This window comes from Mangifera indica, chromosome 8 (assembly GCF_011075055.1).
Source record: "Mangifera indica cultivar Alphonso chromosome 8, CATAS_Mindica_2.1, whole genome shotgun sequence".
NCBI classification, from domain to species: domain Eukaryota; kingdom Viridiplantae; phylum Streptophyta; class Magnoliopsida; order Sapindales; family Anacardiaceae; genus Mangifera; species Mangifera indica.
In genome coordinates, this window is record NC_058144.1 from 8,933,424 (window position 1) to 8,948,518 (window position 15,095).

At 31.1% G+C, this 15,095-nt stretch overlaps 1 protein-coding gene across 1 annotated transcript; it reads right to left on the minus strand.

Moving 5' to 3' along the window:
* Positions 1 to 4,411: 4,411 nt before the first annotated feature.
* LOC123222997 lies at positions 4,412 to 6,337 on the minus strand. Its single transcript, XM_044646040.1, has 2 exons — positions 6,052 to 6,337; positions 4,412 to 4,809 (listed from the first exon to the last, which is right to left on the minus strand). Exons 1-2 carry the CDS (start codon positions 6,201 to 6,203, stop codon positions 4,737 to 4,739), a joined length of 225 nt encoding a protein of 74 aa, XP_044501975.1. The 5' UTR covers positions 6,204 to 6,337; the 3' UTR covers positions 4,412 to 4,736.
* Positions 6,338 to 15,095: the final 8,758 nt, after the last annotated feature.

The following is a 15,095-nucleotide window of genomic DNA, read 5'->3' on the forward strand; positions in this document are numbered from 1 at the left end:
GAAGCAGCCTCTCCTTCCGACGAATGCTTTCCTCCCATTTGGAGGCTCGATCAGCTTTGTCTTCGCGAAGACGAAGCCGATCGAGCCTCCAAATGAGAGAAAAGCATTCGCCGGAAGGAGAAGCTGCCTCGGGAGGGAGAGGCCGTCGACAATGGAGCTGAAACGGTCACCGGAGATTTCAAAACCAAACCCTAGGGTGAAACTGCCATTTTTTAAAACTTAGGTTGGGGGAAATTTTAGTTTTTAAAGTTTAGGGGGGCAAAATTAGATTCTATTTTAGTTTATTTTTAATATTATAGCGAAAATAACGATTTTACCCTTACCACCGTTAAGGTTTTGTTAAATCTACATGGGTGGGTATTTGGTGTTTCTATAGTTAAAGGGTGGAAACTTGACAAAACATCAAACTTTGGGTGGGAAATAGTCGTTTCGCCTTAAAAAAAACCATAAAAGCAGATGTTAGCGCAAACCTTTAATCCCTTGCACATGCAACTAGCCTTGCATGTCTCTTTGAGACAAAACATCAAACACCTCAAAGATCCACTCCCAGTATTGAGCCCAAACTGACCACCTATCAAAATTCCACCAATAGTTCATCAAAACCCATATCCACTACATTCACAAATAACCCACCAATCAAAAGACTTTCTCCAACTGAAATTCAAGAACAACATAGCAAGAATCTTTGTTTCAATAGTGATGAAATTTACATGCCTGAGCATAGGTGCAAACGACTCTTCCTAATTGATTACAGATGTGAGGAAGAAGAGGAAAGTGAAGAATATGATGAACTAATAGCAAAAACTAAAATTCCAAAGATATCTCTTCACGCTATCATCAGGGTCCAAGCACCTGAAGCAATGCATGTTTCTGCAGAGATTAAAAGGTGACCATTCACTGTACTCATTAATTCAGGCAACACACACAATTTTATAAGTCAATCATTGATTCAAAAGTTTGGGCTCACACCAATTCAAGGAGAGCAATTTTGTGCAATCGTGGCTAATAGCGAACAATTGAAATGTATGGGTAAAATACTTGGGCTCATAATCAAACTTCAACAACATGAATTCAAGTAGATTTCTTTGTGATTCAGTTAGGAGGTTGTGATGTAGTTTTAGGTGCTCAATGGCTACGAACACTTAGACCAATTCTTTGAGACTTTGTCAAACTCATAATGCATTTCCAATCAGAAGAGAAGAATATTAAACTCATTGGAATTAAACCAAATAAGACCAAAACTGTGGGAAAAAAAAAAAGAAATAGCCAAAGCGTATCGCCAAAGTGGGAAACAAGGAACTTTGTTATAACTTTTTGCAATTAAAGGAGTCACAAAAGCCTAAAAAAAAAAAAAGCAATTAGGCTAGAGTGATGCACAAAAGTTACAAATAGAGACCTTGTTTCATGAATATGAAATGATATTCCAAAATCCTAAAGGTTTACCTCCTCAGAGATATTATGCTCATAGAATCAACTTGTTACCTGGGGTTGGTCCAATTTCAATTCGACCATATCACTGTCCATATTGCCAAAAAGGTGAGATTGAAAAACTTGTGACAGAAATGAAGGAAAATGGAATTATCAGAACTAGTAACAGTCTATATTCATCTCTAGTTTTACTCATCAAGAAAAAAGATAGGACATGGCAATTTTGCATGGACTATCGGGTATTGAATTCGACAACAGTTAAGGATAAATTATCGATCCCAGTTATTGAAGAATTATTGGATGAACTCCATGGAGCCAAGTACTTCATAGGCTTAGATTTATGTCAAGGTTATTTTCAAATTCCAATTTACCTAAATGGCATTGAAAAAACTACCTTCTGAACACATGATGACCACTATGAATTTATGGTAATATCGTTCAAACTCTCAAATTCCCCTTCTACTTTCAAGCTCTTATGAATGATATTTTTTGTCCTTATTTGCGATAATTTATATTGGTTTTCTTTGATGACATTCTTGTATGTAACAAAAGTTAGGAAAATCATTTGACGCACTTAAGGGTAGTGTTCTCCATCTTAGCCACTCACCAGCTCTGTGTTAAAAATGAGAAATGCAATTTTGGAGTCACCAAAATAAAATATCTTAGTCATATAATCAATAATGACAGTGTACAAATAGATTCAAGCAAAATTATAGCAATTGTTATGACCTAAGTCGAACACTATTACAGGCTTAAGGGGATTTTTGGGCCTAACATGATATTATAGACGATTCATACAAGGTTATGGGGAAATTGTAGCATTATTGACATCAATGTTGAAAGAAGAAAGCTGCATTTGAAGCACTTAAACAAGTTATGGTGCTAGGTCGAGTTTTAGTGCTGTCTAATTTTGCAAAACCTTTCATAATTGAGCGTGATATATCTAGACATGGAGTGCGAGCTGTATTAATGCAGAATAACAAGTCGATTGCTTACTTTAGTCAAGCTATTAAAACTAAAGATGTAGGTCTTTCAACTTATGAAAAAGAAATGTTAGCTCTAATCTTTACAATGGAATGTTGGAGGCTATATTTGTTGGGACAAACTTTTGTTGTATGAACAGATCACAAAAGTCTCAAATTTCTCTGGGATCAATGCATGACAAATCCAAGCAACAACGTTGGCTCAACAAATTGAGAGGGTATGATTTTTTTATTGAGTATTAAAAGGGGAAAAAAAATGTTGCAGTTGATGTTCTCTCTAGGAATCACAATTTAACTCAACTCATGGTTATTTCTCACTTAGAGCCCACTTGGTTAGAGTCGTTAGAAGAAGAAAATAAAACTCATCCTGAAATGGTTAAGTTACATGAGCTTTACTAAACTAAAGAATAATTTGTCCATGGACCATGAAAAACAGCCTTGTTCTTTTAAAAAACCAACTATACCTCCTTGTCACATCCAAATTACTTGCCCCTATCACCAAAGCCTTTCATAATGCCACACATGAAGGTCTACATAAAACTCTTCATCGCTTGAAGTCTATTTTCTATTGGAAAGGTATGAAGGCCTTGGTTTTAGATATTATTTGAGCTTATGATATTTGTTAATGAAACAAAAGGGAACAAGGTGCTCCCTTTGGTTACTTGCAGTCGCTACCAATCCCAAAAGAGGTATGGACAAATATTTCGATAAATTTCATCATCGAGCTACCATACTCTCAAGGCAAAACAACAATCATGGTTGTAGTGGATCATTTGTCAAAAATGGCATATTTCATGGCCATGACCTCACCGCTTATGTCAATCACAACAACAAAGACATTCTTTGAAAGTGTGCCTAATTTATATGGAATGCCAAAAAGTATAGTTTCAAATTGAGATCCAATTTTAACAAGTCATTTCTAGAAGGAGCTATTTAAACTGCAGGGAACTGAATTCCATTTTTCTTCTTCCTATAATCTACAAACTGACGACCAAACAGAAGTCACAAATCACATTATTGAAATGTATTTATAATATTTTGTTGGGGAAAATCCAAAGCAATGGGTGAAGTGGCTTCCATGGACAAAATTTTGTTACAATACTAGTTGGCATTCTACAACCAAAAGAACCATATGAGATTGTCTATGGCAAAACACCTCCTACTCTTGTTCATTATGAAGCAGGAACAACAGTTGATGCTTTAGTTGATCAAGAATTGACTCAGTGAGACAAGAAGCTCAGGCAACTACGAGAACAACTAATAAAATCCCAAGAATGGATGAAGACAATTTATGACAAGGGCAGCTAAGACAGAGAATTCATTGTTAGAGATTGGGTTTATGTGAAGCTACAACCTTACAAGCAAGTTTCAGCAACAAGGGTTAAAACACACAAATTATTAGCTCGCTATTATGGCCCATATCAAGTGGAAGAACGTGTTGGACCAGTAGCATATAAACTCATTCTGCCAGGAGCAAGAATTCATCTCATAATCCATGTTTCTCTCTTGAAGACAACTCAAATCCAAGTTTCAACCTGCTATTGACTTACCAATACTTGAGGAAGAAGACAACTAACCTTGGGGACAAGGTTTCAAGCGGGAGGGGATGTTACGTGCTTATAAGTATTGGAGTGTTGGTAGTGGATTTATTAGTTAGCTACAAATAAGGAAACCGTTAACGATAGCAATTAGTAGTGGTAAATAATAATTGTCTGTAGTGGTAGTCAGTAGTGGCAAATAAAATGCCTATCTGGTAGTTTGCAGTGAGGTAGTGGCCATAATATTAAGAAAAGTTGTTTTATTTTCTTGTATTTAAGTGATTGTTGGAAGCAATAAAAAAACAGAACATTTCTTCCAAATAGTCTATTTAATTTTCTCCTTAACCTGTGAGCTTTACTTGTCTGCAAGAATTTCGTGACGAGGTTGAGGCTGAGCTAAGGCTGGTAAAATCCAGACACTTAATAGACACTCTTTGCAGTTAAGCAAAGTAAGAAAATAGGTAACACGACATGTGCATCAAGAGCACTGGTCTTCATTACATTCCAGTGGATAAAATATAAATAGATGACAAACATGAGTTTATAACACAACCTCAGAAGGCCATACTAATTCCAAAATGAAGATGAAACTTAAAATAACTGCAGGTTCTTTTTAATAGTTACATATAAGCATATTAACAGACCATAACAAATATAAATTCCAGTTAGTTTGTTGCAAGGGTAATCACGACTTATTCTCAATAAATCGTCAAAAAGTCACAAAAGTTACCAGGAAAAAAAAAAGTACAAACTCTCATAATATACCAGCCCATTGCAAAAACAAACGTTAGTTCTCCTTCGGGGTATCTTTCTCTGGAAGTTTTGACTCCAATTCCTTGGGCTTTATCTTCTCCCCAGCCCTGAAAGCAGATCCATTAAAGTAATGTTACTATCAATTTCAAAGATAGATGCTACCTACATATTAGTTAAAAGATATAATTTTTATTATATGGAAAGCAAAGAGATGTAGACAGCCACAGTGGAGAGGCCATTAGGAAGAGTAAAACAGTTAATTTCTTCATCAACAGATAGTCAGAATCAAAATCTTTGTTTTTAAAGGTAATTTTTCCCACTGCTTACTATAATCATGATAACTGGTATTGCTATACCTCAGCATTTATAGCTAGGTTTTCCCAAACTAGTCTTCTATACTCAACTAGATCATTTGATGGCAAATTATCTAGTTTTATGTAAATCTAATAATTATTGCCAATGCAGAGTAACTTAACACTTTAATATTAATGAGTTCAATAATCATTTATTCCATGAAATAAAATGTCAAGCGAACCTAACCCAAAAAAAAAAAAACCCATTGATCAAGTACAAGACTAATTATATGCAAAATCTCTCACAGGAGTTTACACCTTGGAACCAAAATTGCTAACTAATTTACTAGCTTCTGTTACCCTGAAAATACAAGGAAACTACAAGAAAAAATGTTTTCACAATATAGCATAGCAGCAATTTCCATTACAACTAACCATTCAATCAGAACTCGATTAGTAAAATGCACAAAGTTCCCACAACAGATTGTTTTCAAATAGTCTCTGGTGCAGTAAATAACCTGGATTAATTGTTAACTTGAGGGTGTCCTAGCATGAATTTCTCTCATAATCATTGTCAACATGAAGAATATGCATTGCCACTCATTGCTACATAATCATAATTAGATGCTCTATAATTCTAGATGACAGAGAACACACTAAGCAAAAAGCAATTTCTTTGTCAGGGGTTATATCCCAATATTATCATTGGCTGAACTTCCATATGTTACACTAATTCAGATTAACATGTTGAATTTATAATTTCATCATTCGTGAAAAGCAAATCATCCATATTTTCAACAAGAATAATCAGAATTTTAATCCCAAAAATTAACTACACTAGCACCACCAACCAAATAATCGAAACTCCAACTTAAAGGCGTTTCCAGCGGTTCAAACATACACTTGATTAAACTACATAGGAAATTTCATACAAAAATAAACTTAAAATATGGCTCGCAACCATCAATAAAAAAACCCTGAATTTGGATCAATCACCAAAAAAAAAAAAATCTATTCCATAAAACGAACGAAATAAAACCCAGAAAGAGAAGTTACTTTGAAGCATTAGAAGATTCTTCTTCGAGCCAATTACGAATATGTTTTACATTGCGCCTGAATATAGCAGCTGATTGTTTCACATCGCTCCTCAGTAAAAGAACTACTGCACCCACACCCGCTACTGTCAATATGAAATTCGTCAACGCCATTTTCTTCGATTCTTCAATCAGTAAAGACCGTCAATTTTGCTTCTTCAAGGAACATGTAACTTTCTTATATTAAACCTCGATGAGAGGGTTTTGCCTTCTCTCAGTTTGACTCGGAATCGGGAAGAAATTGAGCCTAAAAGAAGATAGTTATTAGTTATTTAAATTGGGCCTTAAAGACAAATTGGGCCTATTGGATAGTTGGGAATCGAACTGGCCCTTAAAATTCATAAAATATTGATCTAATCTAGTCAAGGGCAGGCTTGCCTCTTTACAACCAATTTCTAAGAGGCTGATTTACATTGTTCCTCCCAAACTTTGATAAACTAAATTGCGATATCTAAGATTGAAATCTCCATTTCCACACCCATCTGTTAAATTTGTTAATAAGATCTATTAAATTTTGTGTAAAGTTTATAATAAGACAAAAATGTCATATATCTTTACTAAACTAGATAATGTTTTGCATCAAAAAATAATAATTGTATACATAATAAATTTATAAATTAAAAAAACTAAATTGATAAAATTTTTAGTTTTATAAAATTATTAAAATAATAAAATTTATAAACTTATTATTGATAAATTTATAAAATTGGTAAAAATATAAACTGCCAGTGGACATGATCTTTTCTCTCTAAGATTTATTGGCAACTACTCATCCTATCGTCGTCACCTCATTACCTTTTCCTTAATTACTTACTACTTTGAGTCTAGCAACCTCTCAAGCAACCTAAGTTTCATATTCACAACTACATTTTGATAGCATCTTAGGAACTTTTATGTTCCACCAACTAGGACAAGGAGAGGAGAAATTTGATTCTATAAATAAAATCTTCCATGATTATAGAGAGAAGACACAATAAACCTTGAGGATCTCAATAAGCTCATTCATAGGAAAATTCAAGTTCCTACAAATTTCTTAAAGTTTGATTAAAAAAAAAGGTTTGAGTGCAAACTTAGGCAATCTCATGTTGTTTTTTCAAGAGTTGTGATATCCATCTCATAAAAGGAGTTATTCTATATAAGAAGGGCATGTCTCTCATACAAAATCTAAAGGTTTGGGTATTATGAGCAAATATACGCACCGTACTAAATCCATGAAGTATGATCAATATTGGGAGCTTCTTCATCCGAGTCTAATGAAGAAATGCCCATAATGTCATTCCAAAAGATTTGTTGGGGAATCTTCCTCCAAATCTAAAGAAGATGTCACTTTGTTGGGTAAAAACATTTTTAAACAGTTAAAATTGATGTTTAACTCTGACAAATGTATATGAAAATAGACTTTTTAAACTTAAAATGTAAAAAAAAATATTTAATCAAAATTTGACGGAAAATAGTCATTTGGCATTTTCTAATAACTTTGTAAAATTTCGATTTGAATCAAACATCAAAATCACCCAGCTGTGCCTATTAGATCTCTGCACACTATGTCCATCTTCCCTTGTCTCTTTGTTTAAAGCTATTTAGGGCTACCAAGACAGATTCGTTTGCATAATTCAAAAGCAAATGCATTGTATATTGTCCGAGAAAATTTAAAAAAAAAAAAAAGTATAATAGAAAAGAAATGCCTTCTCTTACTCTAATCTTTAAATTATAATTTGTACAATTTTTTAATAACTTAAAAATATTTAATTGAAGTGCAGAAAATATTTCATTTCAACCGGAATAAACATTGATTACTACGATAACCAGTCAAATCAACATTTATTCGATACTAGTGACCTGCCGGGCTCCCTCTAAAACATATAAATAAAACGTGGCAAACAAATCTCTGGATAGTTTGAATCATAAAAATGCAAAATATGTCTTTGATGTAACAATGTAACTTATTGTCCATAGGTTGGATTTAAACTGAGTCAATTTAAATTCGATTTGAATAAGTTTGAAATGAATCGGTCCTAACCAAACTCAATTGAGTTTAAATTCGAGTTCGAATTACTCATCAGATTTTTTAATTAAAAATTTTGATACAAAACGATATCGTTTTGATCAATATGTATTAAAACGATATCGTTTTAATAATAAAAAATGAGTCAAACCGAATTCGAGCCAAGTTTGAACTTGGGTTTCACAAGTTCAATAAATTCGAACTCGAACTCAAACTCAACTATATATAAACCGAACCGAATTCAAACTCCGCTCGAATCCAACCATAATTATCCATTATAATTTTGTCCCATTATTATTAGAAAAAATAAACAATTTTAATATCATTTATAATATAAATATATATAAATAAATTTAAAATCTTTTCCATACTTTAGTTTATTATCAAAGTAGTTATTTTAATTTTATTTTTAAATTTTATAATTTAAAATACATCTTAATTGTTTAAAAAATTTATACATTATTTAGCCAAAATCATTTTATCACCCTAAATGATATGAAATATATAAACAAATTTACCATCTTTTAGTATTTTATCAATATAAAATTTACCAAAAATATCACATAAAATCTCAAAAAATAAAGTTTGAATTCGAGATTTATTTATATTATATTAATTAATATCAAAATTTTTATTTATTTAATATAATAATTATATGAGTTCAATCATTAAATCTCCAATTTAAACTACCCCATATGGTAGGATAAACTTCGAAGAGATGATCTAATCGGCTCAAATAGAATTCCTCTACGGTTTAAAAAAAAAAAAAAAACACAAACAACAATCAAAATGACAAAAAAGGTCAAACACATGTTTCAGTATTCTGTCCAAAAAATACATATATGTCACAAACAATAATAAGAAAATGACAAAAAAGGTCAAACACATGTTTCGGTGTTCCATCCCAAGCTGCCCTGAAGTCCAAAGGGACATCAGAAAAGTCTCTGATGAATTCTTAAAAATATATAACCTCTACCATAGCCAAGAAAAACTCCAACTCATATATATGCCAAAGAAAATATGACGAAATAGTTTACATTTTTACATCTCCATTCATTATTTTCAAGTAGAAATAAAATCAGAAATCACAGAGTTTTGGTTTAGTTTATGCAGCAGGACATGCAAGATATCAAATCCCAGTTCTATTATTAGGAATAACTAGCTAGAACCAGCTCAGTTGGGACCCAAGTAATTCCTTGGAATCAGATTTCTTTAATTTTTGTCAAAAAGATGGCGAGAGACAAGAAAACAAAGTATGAAAGAATCCACGTTAACTTGTTTATCCTAATATAATATGCATAGTAATTATAACCTTTTCTTCTCTCGTTTATCATCTCACATCTAGACGTTTATCAGATTGATAATAAGATCAAGATCGATCTCATGATCAACAGAATAAATGAACATAATGAAGAAATGGGTTTATATTTCAAAGGTATATGTATATGTTAATGAAGGAAATTCTAAGTTTTTGATGACACATGTATAAAGATTGCATGTGATATTGGCACGGCTCAATCAGATTAAAGAACCCAACAGTCAATGAGAGCTTTGATTTGATTGAGCCATGCCAACACCATCAAACACTTTCACCAACTATCAGTAGTCCATGAAATTAACCCTAAAATCGATAAGACAATCAAAGAAAAGATTCCTGCAATACCTTGCTAGCCTCTTCTCTGATGTGGGTTCATGAACGGAGCCAAGAATACCGATGAATAAGTAGAAACAAGAAGCAACAAATTGATGGAAGAGTAGAAAGGAGAATATACTAAACATGGAGAAACGAGGAATCAGTAGAGACATAAGAATGGCTGAGACGTCCATATCTGTGCTCTTTATAGGAAAAGGAAGGAGCTTTACACACCATCCTAGGAAGATTGCTGCAGTTGCGCCTCATATTTTGGTAAAAATGTGCTTTAATTTGTATCCACTAATCCAAAAGAATAGTTTATTTTTTATGTTGTGATCAATGTCGTTGTCATCTTAGCACCATTTTCAAGGTCATCGATCTATGTCGGCAATCCTAAGTTGAAATGATATTTTGAAGTTAGGTTTGAAGAATTGTTATTTTATTAATATTATCACGTGTTCCATATAATTAATAGAAATTTAAAAAAATATATTTATGTTATTTTTTGAATTATTGAAAATTGTTATTGTTAGAGGTATGACAAACGCTGGTGTCATATCGCGGGCACAAATTTTGATCCATAAATTGTAAGAATGGCAAATCCGTTTTAAATAAAGAGAAAGCTTGGTCGTTTCCTTTGCTTAAGACCATCTAAAGTAAAATACGTGGGTTGATAATTAATATAGATGTGTAAATTAAAAACCAGTAGAATTATACATATAATGATTTTTAGAATTTGTATTCGGTTTTATGGATATGATTATCCATTAATATTAATTTTTTATTATTTTATTATTTTAATATTTATTTTATAATTTTTAATATTTTTTTTAAGAATATAAATATTACGTGAAGAAATAAAAGTTCAATTCAAATTATAACAATGTTTTCTATAAATTTGAATAATTTTAATATTGAATATAAAAGAAATATTTGTAACAATGTATTTATTACTCATAATCTTTAAATTTGTTTTCAACACAATAAATTCTTTAATTTTAGAGTGGATTTGAGTTTATTTTATATCAAGAGAAGAAAAAATATATAAAATTTGTGTTTGATGCATTGTAAGTTTAATGTTAAAGAAGAATAAATAGAAGATTTATAGAAAAAAAAAATAAAGGATGACTCGCAGACATACCTACCCTGTCTACAAAATTTTGTTACCCGTAAGTACAGGTTCAAAACAGATATAAGTTTAAAAATGTAAGATTTATACCTATTTTTAAACAGGTTACCTATAGGTCATACAAGGTGATCAACCCATTTTGTCAGGTCTACACCAATGCACTTTTCAAGAGAAGATTGTTACTATAATGATCCTTTTTTCCATGTCACATTGAACACAAAATGATACTGCCGCGTTTCACAATTTAATTGCACATATGTCATCCATGTCATATATAAATTAAGCCTTGTGTGTCTCAACAATTACAATAAAAGCAACGTTATGTGTTTCTATTTAATTGAATATTCAGATGATATATTATTATATGATTATGTGTTATTTTATTTTTAATTTAAAATTATTTAATCACATAATAACATATTATTTGAGTAATGCTTTTTCCATTTGTTCTTGCTTTATAAATGGCACTGTGGAACATGTCTCTTAGGCCAACAAGCTATCTAAGAAGGCCCTTATCTAGCTCTCTCTATGAAAAGCAAGACACACATCCATGGATTTCTATGATAAACTATTCACAAAAATACTCTTTATAATTGTTTCGTAAGTATATTAAATAAAAAAATAATAATATAACAATAAGGGAGGCTTTGATCTATGGTATATAAAAATTATTATATTAATTTATTTTTTATTATTAAGATTATTTTATAATATAAATTGTAAACTTATCATCACTTTTGTCTTAAGTATTTAAAGATTATTAATATAATTTGAATTTTATTATTATTATATTTTTAGTTATTTAGTTTTTAGGACAAAAATATATTTATTTTTAATTAATATAATATATATCATGAAATATATTTTGTTATAATTATACTCAAAAATATTTAAATAAAAAAACTAGTTTTTTTATTAATTATAAGTAAATATAATAATTATTTATATTTATAAATTTTTATTAAATTTTATCAAATATAATAATAATAATTTATTATTTTAATGATCTTATAAATAATTTATTTTTAGGTGCTATCAATTTAAATATCTTATAAAAAATTGATAGCGCCTAAAAGTAAACCTTGTCCAAACAACTATATCATTTATAAAACTCTCTGTATGGACATGCTCCATTGCAATTTCACAATACTGTCACATAACAGTTTTAAATAGGCCCAAAGGCTTATTCTCACCTAAGATTTAGCCTATTTTTAAATTTGTATTACAGAATTTTAAAAATTAAAATATTTATTTATCACCAAACATTTATTAAAATTTTTCTTATATATAAGTGTAAAACTATTATTTTAATATTAATATTAAAATATAAATTTATCTCACTCCCACCATATTTTAAAAATTAATAATCTCAATCATGCCTAAACTTTTTAGTTTTAAAAAGTGAATATTTCCCCCCATACCTAGATTTTTTTTTCTCTTCTCTTGGCCACCGCTCGGTCTCCGACAATCTCTTCTTCCCTCTCGCCGTTGACAAATAAAGAAATAAAGATTTTCATCTCTTCATCAGCAGATAAATCATCATTGTCTCTCTCCATCAACATCGACAAAGAGAGACAAGAACAATTTGTCTCTCTCTATCGGCAGACAAAGACATGAAGATCTTTGTCGGCAGACAAAGAGATAAAAACTTCATCTTCGTAGACGTTTCTTCATCTACCTACAGTAAGGGAGAGTCGACTAATGGTCAGGGAGAGAAGAGGAGGTTGTCGAAGACCAAGTGGTGGTAAGAGAGGGGAAAAAAAAACCTAGGTGTGGGGGAAAATAATTACTTTTCAAAATTGAAAAAGTTTAAGTAAGAGTGAAATCGTTAGTTTTCAAAATATAAGCGAAAATAAGATAAAATTATATATATTTTTAATATTAATGTTAAAATGATGATTTTATTTTTACATATAACAAAAATTTTTATCAAATGTGTAATAATAAATGAGTATTTAGATTTTTAAAATCCTACGAACATGCATTTGAGTATAAACTAAACCTTGAGCAACAATAAGTCTTTTAACCTTCTAAATAATCATGTCATGACTTATAGTGTAATGGCCAAACTTATAAATATATTAATAATTTACACTGTAATATATATATATAGAGTATGAGGACTAATTAATATATAATTTAAATACATTAATAATATATTATTATATAATAATAAATAATTTATTTATTAAAAAAATATGTAAATAACATTGCCCATAATAACAATGGAAGCTACTGCCAACCAAGACATGAAATTCCTAATATTTAGATAAACCGCCTAGCATAAACACTATTTTAAATCCTTTATCATATAAGTATATAAATGTTTGGTTTCTCTCGGAATAAGTCCTTTTGCATAAATTATTCGTATACATCGCCGGCCAAAGGACTTATTCCCCTCCAAAGTATATTATTTTTCTAAATTCTTATCCGTTAATTTTAAAAATCTCAAATGCTCATTTATAAACCATTAAAGTTAACAAAATTTTAACTCTTTAAAATTTAATTTTTTTTTCTCCTCTTAAACCTTAAAAATTAAAAGTTTTTTCTTTAGGCCAAATTATAAAAAATGACATTTCTCTTCTAAGGTTTAGTTTTCAATCTCCGATGTCATCACTAATAACAAAAAGTCTCTGACACATCGTCATACTTCGATGGTCACTCTCCCCTTCTCTAAAACTCTAGCTGACGACGATCTTGTCTGAGAAGACAAAACTCTTTATCTTTCTAGATAAAAACAAGATTTTTGTCTTTTTTAATAAGCTTTTTATCAATTGAAGTTTCAAAGGAGGGGAGAGAGATTATCAAAGCATGGTAATATGTTGAAAACTTTCATTATTGATAATGACGTCAAAGATGAAAAACTAAATCTTATAAAAGAAATGTCATTTTTTAAAATTGAAAAAAATTTTAGTTTTTAAGATTTAAATGAAAACCAAAATTTTAATTTATTTTTAATATTATAAATTATTTTATTTTTAAAATTAATAGATTTACCTTTTTATAAATAATTATTTGAGATTTTTTTAGTTAAAGGTAAATATTTAAAAAAACAAGAATACTGTGGATGGGAATAAGCGCAATGGCCTATATTGTTATTAACATTGACGATCATGGTGAATGCAGGCACTAAATTTATCCGTCCTGCAGACGGAGAAAATTCCATATAAGAATATTCTATATAAATATCATCCGAAAAATCTGAAAAAAGTATTCAGGTTCCATGGAGTATGGACAAGCAAATACGCAGGCGGCACTAAAAGATAGACATCTACATTTCTGTAGAAAAGGTACTCCTAGACTATATCTTCCCATAAAAAGAGGACAGATACAGTAATAAACTACACGTACTTGTACGGATCTACAAGTATTAATCCCAATTACAAGTGCTTAATTACAAATATTTAACCTTAATTCTCTACACAAATACAGCCCTTACATATCTTTCTTGTTGACAAGTACTTTATTAATGGAGGTATGGCTAAATATGAGTGGTGATGGGTTTGAACATGCTCGCTAACTTTCTCAGACGCTCACTGTGTTGGTTCATTCTGAGTTGCTACGTTCAAGCTTGAAACGTTCTTTAACCGAAGCGATGTAGTTTGTGGCTTTGTCATCCACCAGTTCATCGCCAATTAGTTTATCAAAGTGGTTCACCTCACGATTGTCCTCCTGCTGGTGGTGGACTGCATAACCCATTGAAGCAGTAGCCGCCGCCGACTTGCTGGGCTTCATAACTTTGCTATTGTATTGCACGTTTGAGGCGGTCTTCGCCGCTCGATACAGCGGCACCAGCTTCCCCTTAATGAACCCTCTGCGCTTGAGGCTCGAATCCATCTTAACCTGAAAGCTTTTTTTTTGCCTTTGTGTGTGAATCAAATGGTATGTGCTGTGGTGCAAGAGAAGGTCTATATATAATAGATTTTGGGATTTTATTTTTGAGAAGGCCGAAAGATAGACAAGAATCTAGATAAGCTTGTGGTCGGTCAGACTCAGCTAGAAATTGGGAAGGGAGAAAATCTAGGATTCTGCGTGTGTTAAAAAGATTAAATGTATTGCATCATCAATCTTACGAAATGCCACCCAGGGATATGCTTTTTAGCATGAATGTGAAATGGATTTGCTTTTTCGCATGAATGTGAAATGGACTGGTAAGAACTGAGGACCACCAAACATTGTATAAAGAACAAGAAGAATCATGTTCTAACTAACACAGTTATAGTTATCCAGACTTTGTTT